General features: G+C 35.5%; 1 protein-coding gene across 1 annotated transcript in view; it reads right to left on the minus strand.

The window, feature by feature from the left end:
- Tmtc2 (Transmembrane O-mannosyltransferase targeting cadherins 2) overlaps positions 1–13950 on the minus strand; it is a 164870-nt gene that overhangs the window by 45853 nt on the left and 105067 nt on the right. The window contains exon 4 of the mRNA XM_073082629.1: positions 8445–9414. Coding sequence (XP_072938730.1) covers positions 8445–9414 — 970 coding nt within the window. The remainder of the gene's footprint in view (positions 1–8444; positions 9415–13950) is intronic.

Consider the following 13950-nt stretch of genomic DNA (forward strand, 5'->3'; position numbering starts at 1 on the left):
ATCTACCGAATGACTTAAGGGCCCGTCCTTCAATTTAGTTCTCCGGTTACGACAGTGCTAATCTCAATGAGGTGGAGTTCGATAGCTCAACTATCAGTGCAAAAGGTGTATTCGATAAGCCTGGGGCTTAACTGATTAGATCTATACGAACCCTGTTCTGATCGTAATGGAGACTGTGATTGGCTTGTTTCAAATGGCCATCGGTAAATTGGATCTAGCGGCCTTTACGGAAGGTAAAAGAATTTTGTGATTTAAACTAACTGACATGAAAACTGCATCACAATTCATTCCTAAAACTAAATTCCAAAAACGTTTGTTGTTTTCAATATGCAATGTTTTTACATATATCTTTAATTGAATAGAAATAATATCTTATATATTTTATATTAATACCAATATAATTGTTTATTATAACTTTGAAGAAACTTATTTCATTTTAGCTTATTTCCTTGCTTTAAGTGCAATAAAATTGTATACACTTTCCTTAAACTTTTAGAATGGGAGATGGCAAAACACGTTTATGACGTCATATGTAATATAAAAAATAAATATTTTGTATATTATATAACATCACAGATTGAAAATAAGTGCTGGAATTGATAGCGAAAGCGATTTATGTAAATTGTACAATTTATGTATCTCCTAAAAATAAATGATACTGGAGACCTTTATAACCGCTACGCAGATACTACGTTACTGATTACTAATATATAGTATAACAATATCTAACGACAAGAAACCCGACCTAAAATAATTATAGACACTGAAATCTTCACTGGGTTGTTAATAATGCGATTTCTAAAGACATAAAACGATAACGCCTCTGACCTTAAGGACCATTCTAAGGTCTCATCCGCAAAGTGACCTTTTGTAAGAATAACCGCTACATAATAACTTTATGTATAGAAAATTAGCCCTAATATAAACGTTATACTACATGAGACAAACTATGTAAAATATAAATAAAATTAATAAATCAAGTCCTTTAAATACAACGGACTTCTATGTTACTACAAAGTAATTGAAATAAATGTTGGTTTAATACATATTTCTTAAGTCGGCGTTCAATATATTTCGTTGGACAACAGCGTGAACATATTACAATTGATTGGAAATGTATGGGAAATACGTAAACAAACGTACTGTGCGTTTCGAAAATTTTCTATGATCACTCTTTATTTTTTTATGGAAAAGTTGAATAAAATACGACCATAACGACTTATAGCAATTGTCCTAGTTAATCGTAACTTGAGATTGGTCGAGAAAGCCCCTAATAGATTTTAGGCGTAAAATAAAAGCACTGTTGAGGCAATTTATTTGACTTTAAGATTTGTGGCGTCATCATCCATTAGCAGAGTTTTATAAACGACTAGCTTTTAGACGCCAGGGCTATTTCGATTTTTTTGTTAAAGGATATAATAATAATTGGGTATATATTTTATGTTCTTGAGCTAACGGTTAAAAAATTTCAAAGTGTTTGTGTCATTGTCTTTTCGAATAAAGAGAGACACTCCTAGTGTCTCTCTTTATTAGTGCCAAATATTGAATAATTTTTCGACACTAGAAAATTGTAATTTTAGTGCAGTTCTCTAAATAAAACATAAAATATTGTTTAGTTGACAATAAAAATGATAAGGTGACTTATTACAATCTAAATAACATTAAAATAGTGCCGTAATAAAAACGGATATACTTACATAAATTTAGTGTATGGCAAATATAGTTGGAAATGCTAATATTCAAACATTTCGAATACCAACTATTTTGAGAAACTCCATGATAACTCGAGCGATTTTTCTTTAAAGTACGGTGTCATTTCCATTTTCTAACTTACTACATCCTTAAAAAATAAAAGATGTATTTACCACGAAGTCAAGGCGAGGTGCCCCATTACTTTATTATCAGCTGCACTCTCTCTAATCAACGTAGTAATTAATATAATTGCTAGGGACACGACCAGCATGTACCAATTTAACTAATGATAGGCCTAATTAGAACTACAAGGCGAATAATAGGGGAAAGGAGTGTGCCTACTACAAATTCCACGGTGTATAATAATTACGGTTTAAGATATTTATTTTCTAAAAGAGTACAACTCACTTACATAAGAAAATACATGTTCATTTTCAAATAAATACATCAAGCATCGGAACAAAATAAAATTCTTGAGATTTTACAATTGTAGGTAGGATTGCATTATTAACAATAAGAATAGTGGAATATTACAAGGTATGGTTAACAGTTCAACAATTTACATGTGGGTAAAAATCAAAAATGCTTCTACTTTATTAAGTATGGTTTAGATAGACATTGATAGAAGTCGTTTAAATAGAAATTGTGATGGAAAAATATAATAATGAATTAAGTTTAATTATTGATTATTAACATATTTAGTGTTACCGGAATTTTTTTAATTAAAACATATATTTATTTAGAGTTTAATAAATAATTACTTAGTGTCTTACAAAATCCTTCAAGTAATTTAGAAATTTATTTCTAAAAAATGACCATAATTTTGCAAGTAATAACCAAAAGTAGTTATGAGGGCGGTTGTCTTGTCGCGGGTGTTTACGCTCGCACGCATGTCTCGGAAACACACATGAAAATCGCTGCAGTCTTTTCGCGACCCGTGTACGTGTGCATATGAAAAGATAGGAAACACTCATTTTTATAATATAGGAGTAGCAGTCGGGCATGCAGTCCACCTGATGGTAAGTGGCTACTGCCGCCCATGGACATCTGTAATCAGCTCCAAAAAGGTTTAGATACCAGAGATCGGCCACAGATTCGCCGCACCCTAGAGGACTGAGGTGGAACGCCTCGGAAAAGTATGTCTCCCTTACCACACGCTTCAAACTATTGCCGCACCGTTCAAACCAGAACACAACAGCGTTTAACATTGCTGTTATGAGGCAGAAATAGGTGCGGGGGTGGTGCCGTTAGAGTCGAACCACAAAGGGTTCTACCACCTTCAAAATTGGCAACCATGTAGGTGGGACACTCGTACGAGCGTAAATTCGCGTGATAGGAAAGGCGCCCTTGCCGAAAATATACAGTTGCTCCGTAATTAATTTAAAATGTGGTTTTCACATAAATTGACAAGTAACAACTGAGATATACATAGATAGGTAAATATGATTTTCAATGTTGACACATGTTTCAAGTTATACATGTCTAAAATCATACATGGTTTGATTGCGGAACCTCGCCGCAATATATTGCATTTCAACCACACTGTAGCAATGCTCGCCTTCAGCTTGCTAGAATGGATTGTACACGACGTGGTCTTCGTGCAATCTGTTACTTTGCTTATAAAAGCCTACACGCTTCTGGTCTGAGGTTTCATAGATGCAAGGGGACCGCTTCCAGTGAACCGCATCCACATTTCCTCAATCGACCATACCTATGATCGACTTGGGATCATGGCAACTAAGGATTTTTTGCATATAAGTACCGAATATAACGAATAATAATTATTTATTGGAGTAATTGTTCCATTTGTATTGTATTTCTAAATTATAGCGGTGGTATACTTTAGCTAAAAAAACAGTGATATCCTAGTGGTTAAGAGACTCGGTCTCTCGATCGAGGGGTCCGAGGTTCAAATCCCAGGCACGCACCTCAGATTTTTCAAAGTTATGTGCGTATTAGAAATTAATTATCACTTGCTAAACGGTGAAGTAAACATCATGAGGAAACATGCATACCTGAGATTTAAAAAAAGTCTCAAAGGTATGTGATGTCTACCAATACGCACTTGGCCAGCGCGGTGGACTATGGCCTAATCCTTCTCATTATGAGAGGAGACCCGTGCCCAGCAGTGGGACAGTAATGGGTTGTTGATGATGATACTTTAGTGTTTTAATTTTAAGAACATACAACAGATTAATTAACATGTCAAACACAGTTTTAACCCTTAAGACCTAGCTTTTATGAAGCTTTCTAATAAAGCGTTCATGTGCAACTCTAAGTTAACAATCGCTAAGTTACATATCACTTGTATTGATTACAAAACACATTCCTACTCTGTACAAAAACTTACACGTAAACGACACTCGTTAGTCAGTTAGTCACTTGATGACGTAAACAAATCCCATCGACTATTATCAAGAGAAGTCTCAACGGACAAATCGCTAATAGAGAATACGCTTCCCCTGTTTCCTCAATGTTTTTCCTTTTTGCTTCCCGCTTCGTTTTAGGTCACATAGCGGCAAACATGGACAAGGCACTTTACAAAACGAATAAAATTCCGCCATGCATTTGCATTCTCATTCGGCAGATTTTAGGATTAGCAAACAATTTTTAGTGACTAAGTCTGGAAATATATGAAATAGGAAGTGACTCTTTTGAGCATACTTTTTCTTCGAAATATCTCTGTCGATAGTTATCTGGAAACAGGGTTGTGCACAGACCAAGTCGTGCAACTTATTTAAATGACACCAAAAAACAATCCATTAGTAAAATTTTGTATTTAAAAACAGTTGAATACATTTTTATTTCAATTCATATAAATTGCTGTGACCACTTCATTTATAATGATAAACTTAATTACTTCTTTCAATACATAGTCCTACATAGTATATCTTACATAGTCCAGGCTTATTATCATGCATTTATCAAAATTGCTCTTAAAAAGCTTAATAAAAATAACTTTCCTTAAGATCGTCAGGTCATAAAAACATTCTATTACAATGTTTCAAAGGATAAAAGAATACTTGAGAAATAGGTAACAAAGAGCCAGTAACTTCAGCTACGTGGATAAAAACAAAAACAAATGAAGTTCTGGAGAAACTTTTAAAAAGCAGGCGTACTCCTATTTTTTGTAACAACCCAGCATAAGTTGGATAGTTTTACATCGAATACCCTTCGATAAAGTGTCATAATTTACGTGAAATATTGTTTTTCTGGCGAGGGAGAACATATTTCGTTATCTTGGTTTCGGTCTCTGAATGAAATATTGTTTATTTTCTTTGTAACTTCCACATTACATATCTGAAACCTGTTGATAAATTCAATAACCATGAGTGTTAACGTTGTAATTTATTATCCAATAATATGGAATGTTAACTTTGACTTCGACTTCAAATTGTCGGAGGAATAATCTTAATGCCAACTAAAGGACTTGATAACAAAATCGACTGGCAAAATAGCAAAAGTGTTATTCCAAAATAATATTTGAATGTTGAATATAATATTACATAGGATCGTAGTAATAAATAAAAATAAAAGTCTCGTAGCAGGCGATTAATGAAGTTATTTCTCTACTACGACTTTTAATATGTACAACTATCAGGATGACTAGGCTAGATCCTCACCTCCCGTTTAGGTAACTTATGTCTAGCATTAATCTTCTTAGGGCCAATCGAAAAATAATCCACATATTTTCGTTGTAACTCGTATTCGAAACCGTATGAACAAGGTATTATACTAATTGCTGCTATTGATATAAATACTTAGAAGAGAATAATAAAAGGATAACATTATTACAAAAAATATAAAACTAAAAACGACTCTATTATAATTAATTAAACTAAAGTGGAATTTGTTACAATCTAGTAACTTTTCCATGAACTTCCTTTAAGACCCTGGAACACCGCCTCGAAATTCGTTAATACTGATGATCTTGATAAAGACAATGGGACAAAATTATTAAAACCGTGCATTATCATCGGTTTTTCATATAATCATGATCATCATCAACCTATTACTGTCCCTCTGCTGAGTACGGGACTCCTCTCAGAATGAGAAAGATTAGGCCACAGTCCACCGCGCAGGCCAATTGCGAATGTGTAGACTTCACTTCATAGCTTTGAATTTAAGAATTCTCAGGTAGGTACGCAGGTTTCCTCACGATGTTTTCCTTCACCGTTTACGCAAGTGATAATTAACTTCTAAATATGCACATAACATGAAAAACATGCAAATTAAAAGTGTGTAAAAATGGAGTTCAAACATTCATTCGTTACATCTCAAGCTAATAAAAGCGTGATAAAAATTAAAATACAGGCCTTGTAAACATGAGTAGTTTGCTTATAAATCAGGTTGTTATAAATCAAAATGTCAAGGATGGGTTTGACAGTCACCTCTTAAAGAAAAATAAGATATATATTTATCCTATAAGGTTTTTGCTAACATTTGCGGCTACGTTACGCACCATTACCTACGAAGGCCAAATGAAAATGTATACAATATAGTAATTCATGGTATGTGGGTTACTTAGAGGGAAGTCAGCATCAGGAACACTAAATCTATTCATACCATAATGTTGAATAAATTGAATATTTTGATACATATTTATAACATACTATAGGTAAATTGTATATTACGTTAATTATAAATATATTTAATAACTTACTTCGACAATACATTAACAATACTTCTTTCACATATATCTTAGAAGCTGAATAAATTTTATTTGTAATTCTTATGCCGGCAAAATTAAAGTTAACTACACGATTTTACGAATTAATTTGACTATTTCGCAGAATGCTCTGTTCTTAGATAAATTCTTGTGCAAATGTTTGGAATATTTCAATTATCTAGTCAGTCTTATGATAATAAAGATATTTTAAACCTCAAACCTCAATAATACATTTTATTATAATCGGATTACAAAAACCAAAAATAATAAAACAGAAAAAATAAAACAAAATTAAAAAGAATTGCTTTTATATATATAAATACACAACTAAATTACTTTTTTAATAAACGCACTTAAATTTAAAAAAGAAATACTTAAAACGATATAACATATAAAAACATAACTTACAAAGACATAAATGAAATTCCTCTTAAACAAACAATTACTCTATAAGAGCCATTTCAGTACATACGTACTTACATAAGCTAGTATTATTACAACTAACTCTTACATAACACAAGTTATTAGACAAATCAAATGATAGCGATAATAATTTGTCTTCCCTTCCCGAAATAATTATATTATTATGAAACAACATCATGTTTATTAATGGAGAGACAGGAGCAAGTTGTTTCACTAATACTGATGACATCACGTTATTGATTGCTTTTACGCGAGTAGCTATCGAATGGATTAATAGATATTGTGTTACTTGTGCGTGTGTAGTTGGATTTATAACTATTTGAGGATTTATGAGAAACTTTCAACGATTTCTACAAAGCTTTCTTTCATAATAGTTTAAATTTTTGTATTAAGTAATTTTACTAAATCAAGTCATGACTTATTTAGAAGACAAAATAAATAGGAAAGAAGAAAATTGGGCTCCAATTTGATTTAAAAGTAATATGTTAATGAATTATTGATTGCTTGTTACACGCGAGTAGCTATCGAATGGATTAATAGATATTGTGTTACTTGTGCGTGTGTAGTTGGATTTATAACTATTTGAGGATTTATGAGAAACTTAAATACATTGCTGTAAAATGTATTCTTTTAAAACTGTGACTACATATTGTTAATGGGTCTAAAATTAAATCGAGTTATAAAATTAGAAAGGCCCCAGTTTGTATACTGATATTGTGTTACCAACGCATATCAGTGAGTTAGATTTATAACGATTTTAGGATTTATGAAAAACTTTCAAAGGTTTTCATTTTTCTTTTATAACTGAAACTTAAATTTGCTAATGCGTTTAATGAAATCAAATCATAGTTGATTTTGAAGGAAATCAGGAATTTGAGCCCTATTTAGATTTAAAATCATAATAGATAATTTTATGATTTTGGGAGTTTTGTCCTACGTACCTATACTGAAATACTATACATACGTGTACAATAACCAAAACAAAACCAAGTTTTAAGTGTATGAAGTGAGGCAAAACGAAAACCATCAACGCAAACTTTTCTCTTTGCACAGTTTGCACGAACAGGCCCGGGCGGCTTCTCTGGGGACACAGTACATGCATGTTTAATGGCGTCCTAGAGAGGTCAAGAGTCCGACTGTGAGTGAAGCAGTGAATACATTACAAGCACTCGAGGACCTACTCAGTAGATACGCGACAGCTCTCACGAACTTTGAGAAACTAACGCCCCGTGGACAGGTAGTTTGTAGCTGTCTCGAAAGCAAATTAATTGTGTCTCAGTTTTGAACAGTAACGAGAGGGGCAAACTTTTGAGAAAGGTTCGCAATCGGTGTCCCAGTGTGCCGACTCCAAATATTACTTGAACTCGCGAAACTGGGACGAGTCGGGTGAATAGGGAATTTACGACTTATAAAGAACATCTCAGCCACTTGTCGCGTTCAAATTATTTGTGAATATTTATAATGGATTACCATATGTACGAAGTTTTGGGTTAAATTATAATACTGGTGCATTTTGTTGCTTTTATGCGACAGATTGTACAGGTGAGTATCCGACTGCAATGTTTTTACGTCAAGTTGTAAGTTCTCACTCTGTGTATATCAATGGTACACAAATAAGTATCTAATTCAAGTGCTACGATTAATAAAATTGTAAACTCACCTTTTGGTGGATTGATGCGTACTGCACTTTTAAACAAGCTCTCTTCGTCGTGCCAATCCAGATTTCTTCTTAAAGTACGACCACTCATAGCCGTGAGACACACTAATAGTGTGAGGATTAAAAATCGGTGGCGTTTTTCATTATTGTGCCAAATTCTCGACAAACTCCCCGCCCCTAACCCGAGGAGTAAACAAAATCCCACACTTGGTATGTACAAAACACGCTCCGCCACCACAAATCCAACATAGAACAGTAAATTGGTCGCCGGCACGAATGGCAGTACCATAAATGCCGTAAACGTTATGATCGCAATTTGGGGACTCCGGTACTCATACTTTGGGGGCACATGCGCCCTAGATTTGCCATGTGCAATTGGGCAGACGCACGCCGATTGTTGCAGCATGGTATTGTTGTTGTTAATTGCACGGCACATACCCGTGTGCTCCTCGGTTAGCAAATGTTTACACCCGTTGCACGGACACAAAGTTCGTCTCGAAGTGGTGTTCTCTTTGTGGGGTATAATGCCTTTTCTTTCACTGCAGTCGTGTCCTCTATTGTAATGCTTGCAGTTATTACTCCATTTCTGTTTGATCTTGCCATTTTGCTTTTTGTAGTAATTCACTTTCTTTTCTTGGCGTTTCTTTATTTCGTTTTTTAACGCCCTCAACGTCACTTTGGAGAGTACTGCGTAGAAAATAAAGGAGGAGAAATTCCGAACGTCAAATAGGGATGTGATACGTGGGATCGAGTCCATGGACCAGTCGAAACTTAAGTGAAAAGGGTACAAAAGGAGAAAAAAGTTGAACACGGGGAGATAAGTGAAGGTGTAAATCCTTGTAAATAAGGAAAGGTCGCGGGAACTGGGATTGTCGGCCGCAGCAAACCCCGTAGGGGTGCCAGCTAGTCGTAACCTCCAGTATAGTAGGACGAACCCTCCGGTACTTAACGCGAAGATACTTCGCCAGCGGTACTGTAACAAAGAAAAAACTTTTTTGAGCGTAAGCTTTGATTTTTTAAAGTGGTAGAACCAGAGAAATTTAATAGAAGAGATAGGACCGAGATATATCTACTTTCATTGTCAATAAGTTCCTGCCTTTGGGTAGAAGGGTGTGAATGATGGCTTTCTTACCTATGAGGTATTTTAGACTCAAGGGTGGCAACACATCTGTGATCAACTTCAGATAAAACCTTTTCTATAATATGGAGTTGATCACAGATGTCCATGGGCGATAATGACCATATACCATCAAACTTCATGCTCCTTAGCAAATACAATCTAACACAAAAAGTATGAAAAGCTTAACTAAAAATAATCTATACCTAAGTAATTATTACATTCGTCGTTCCGCTGACATTTGGTATCCCTAATGACTTACGACTTCATAATATATATTTTTCACCAAAAAAGTAATAAAGCAGCGTCTTTATTCCCAAATTGGTTTTCCACAAAGGAAATGGCGTGAGTAATTACTTCGGTGGTTACATAACTACCTACATAGTGGTTTGAGTGACGAATGGTATGCGGGAACAATTTAAACTACGTTGGTCATAAACTACGAATATACACCACTAAACAATTATTTAGTTTTCGAGTTAAACGGGCAACAACATTTCATGAGATCTGAAGCCGAATTGCAAGTCATACTCAAATTCTATTGTCAAAACCTACATAATTATATACGTCTTAAATTAGGATCGATTTCTGCTAATTAAAATACAATAAAGTCAATTATGATAGATGTTGTAGGACATTTAAGTAAAACGGTAAATAACTATATTGTATTTTACAAAAATTATACGTATACGACATCTCTATTTATTATTGTATTTTATAACTAAACGCTTTTGACACTCACAGCCCCACACTAGGATTATCTGTATCGTGGGTGCTATGGACACACACACAAAGACAAATACACAAACACCCAGACCCAGGAACAGAAATCTAAATTCATCATTTAGAAATCTGTCTGGTTTGGGATCGAACCCGGGACCCTCTGCGCGTCAGACCGGTGTGGTGACCGCTCCGTCACGCGCGTCGTCGAATATAACATATCTCTATATCGTATTAATGCGACAGAGCAAAACTCTCTTACACACACAAATTTTACACGAATATCATTAAAACAATGCATTTTACGCGCATGGACGTCGGGATTCAACCCCAGATAGAATTAGATATTCCTACATGACGGCCACAGATGCACCGCTACCCCTGAGGACTAAGCTGGAACGCCTCGGAAAAGTCTGTCTCCCTTACCAAACCCTTCAAACCGGAACACAGCAGCGCCTAACACTGCTGTTATTAGGTAGAAATAGTGGCGGTGGTGCCGCCGGAGTCGAACCACAAAGGGTTCTACCACCTTCTGGTTAATCTCCCAAAACCCATAACCCAATAACAACAAAAACATTCCACATTGACGCACTACTTAAACACATTCCATACATCCTACTCGCATATAGCACACATACACAAGTTAAAGGAGTTTCCTAACAATTTTAATTTTCATGCTTAATAGTTTTACAACTTAGGTTTTCAATGTCGGCGCGTTCCGGGAACTTAGGTGCCTTAAGTTTGATTGATTACCGCGCTGAAAGAATTCGTTAATATCTGTCAAGAATTTGCCGCAACTTTCACAGTATGGAAATTTTTTGCAACAGTTTCGTCCGTAGTGTTATTAATAACACTTTATATATTATTTTATTTTATGCTATCATAGTATCTTTTCGGTATATCCTACAATTGCATGGGTTTGGCAAGTTGTGGGACATCGGAGCTTATAATTTAAGCATAAGTATGATTAGTTCATATTAAAATTATTAATAAAAAACAAAACTAAATTCCAGGCGGACTCTCATATTTTTCAAAGTTATGTGTGTATTAGAAATTAATTATGATTAACGTTTAATGATAAAGGAAAACGTAGCCTATACGGTTGAATCTTCTTTCAATAGAAGACCTTAAATATACGTGAAGCCTCCTAATCCACATTTGGCACTGGCCAAACCCGGTCTATAATCTAAACATCATTCTGCGAGGGAGCTCGTGCCCAGCAGTGTGACAGTAATGGGTGACTGAAAGACTATTGATCTAGGAAAAAAAAATAGTTCATATAATGAAGTTAACCAACATGCAGTAGGTCTATTTTAAAGTCTGTCGTAAGTAAGAAGTTCTTTCGTGCCATAAACTAATAGATATAAATTAGAATTTAATTTACTTGGTGAAGCGCTTAATAGTTAGAACACCGACACAATGCTTAGAGTTAACCATAATATCTAGAACGCGGTTATGCTGAATGAAATTATGGTTAATGACATTTCTGTGGTTCGGAGCGTTTTTAATGTTGGTTTGGGTTATAGTACATATATAAAGGGTGAATTTTTCAAATAGGCCTTCAGGGCCAAACCCGAAACTATAAGGATGAGCGAAAAATGCTGAAAGGAGTTACGAGGCCGATTTTGATAAAAACTAAAACTGCATCATTAGTTTTTTTAAATATATTTTTCCCTAGGCGGAAATCGAACGAGTTCATTTTGAAAGAAAAAGACACCTCTATATTATTCGCTTCATCATCAAACCATTAATGTCCCACTGCTGGGCACGAGTCTCCTCTCATAATAAGAAGGATGAGGCCATAGTCCACCGCGCTGGCCAAGTGCGTATTGGTAGACTTCACATATCTTTGAGATTTTTTTTATAAATCTCTCAGGTATGCAGGTTTCCTCGCGATTTTTTCCTTCACCGTTTAGGAAGTGATAATATGTTTTTAATTATTCGCTTATAAGGATCAAATTCTGGGAAGTAATGTTGCCATGATAGCGTTATTAAGAAACTTGGCCTCTTGATCGAGGGGAGGTTCAAAGGTTCAAAAGAGGAGGTTCAAATCCCAGGCACGCATCTCTGATTTCCAAAATTATGTGCGTATTAGAAATTAATGATGAAGGAAAACATCTTGAGAAAACCTGCATACCTGAGAAATAAAGTGAAGTCAAAGGTACCAACGTACTTGGCCAGCACGGTGGATTACTACGGCCTACTACGGCCTTTTTCATTGCAGAGGAACAGTAATGGGTTGATGATGATGATGATGATAATATAGACATTGTACATATCAGATGGCAAAACAAAATCATTTCGTTTTATACGAATTGCATGAACGTATCTACATCTTCCGTAACAAAACATGACACGAGCTATGCTTGTCTAGATATTGTTATAAATATGGTATTGTCGGACACGACACGTTTAGCGTCCGAAGATTTAAATGGGACTCTAATCGTACCACAATACTTATTAATCACGCCAATATAAGTGGTATAGTCCGCGCTAAACTTCTAGTCCGCTCTGAAGTTATTGCGCGCAGGTTTAGTTGGCATGTACTTCGTACGTGAGGGACGTAGAAACAATTTATTAATCTGTGGTAAGGGCACACTAACGCAGCTATGTGCCCGTGGGCGAGAGCAGCAGCGGACGGGTGACGGAGGGCCCCGCGCTGTCTTCGTCCCGCTACAATATGCTATTGCTACGTGACTCGTTTCTATATTCAGAGCGGACTAGCAGTTTGGCGCGTGCTATACATTAGTGCCTTATGGACATACATAGAAGTACAACACACCGATTTACATTTGACACTGTCACACAACAACCTATATGTCTGTTATTTTTTTACAAAAATCGAACCTGGATCCTCGCGTAATAGGCAATAGTGCTGTTACATCATCACTATGCTGCATTACTCGTGAAATCCGTTAATTGAATTCGCCGCTAAGCTGTACCTCCACTAACCCGAATAGGATTAACGTAGTAGGTACATGTTGCAGCTAAGTCGTGGAATCAGGTGCATTTAATAATGTCCAATTGTTTCAAAGCAAATTAAGTTTGTATAAGTTTTACTTGTTCAACGTTTTAAATCGTATCAATCCATATTTTTGTGGCGACTACAATGAAAATAAGGCTTTTAACGAAAAAGGTACAACTCTTTCAGGTAACTAAGTAAATAGCTTTAAAGCCGGTGTTTGGAAAGTACTCCTTTATTTCTCAAAATACTTTCACGTAAACAATCGCTGGATCGAGATATAATTCTAAGCGTAATACGAGCTCTACCACATCCTTATAACTACAGCAACTCACACAAATTCATAAATGTTCTCAAGGACAAATTAAAAAAAACACTTCTTTATTTGACGACCCGCGTGGCTCACTATACTGGTCTGACGCGCAAAGGCTTCCGGGTTCGATCCCCGGCCAGGCAGATATCTGAATGATGAATTTAGATGTCTGTTCTGGGTCTGGGTGTTTGTGTTCGTCTTTGTGTGTGTCAATGGCACCCACGATACAGGGAATCCTAGGGCTGTGAGTGTAGAAAAGTGTAGAAAGCTTTAAAGCGTTTATTATAAAACTGCATTCTTAGCCAACTCTCCACAATAGTAAACCCTAATACAAATACTCGTAGTATACAAACTGCCAGGTTAAAACACTGTTAATCCCCTGAGAGCCAGGTTCTAT

Source organism: Epargyreus clarus, unplaced genomic scaffold (assembly GCF_041222505.1).
Source record: "Epargyreus clarus isolate Ecla_fem2 unplaced genomic scaffold, WU_Ecla_fem_2.2 ptg000018l, whole genome shotgun sequence".
Taxonomy (NCBI): Eukaryota; Metazoa; Arthropoda; class Insecta; order Lepidoptera; family Hesperiidae; genus Epargyreus; species Epargyreus clarus.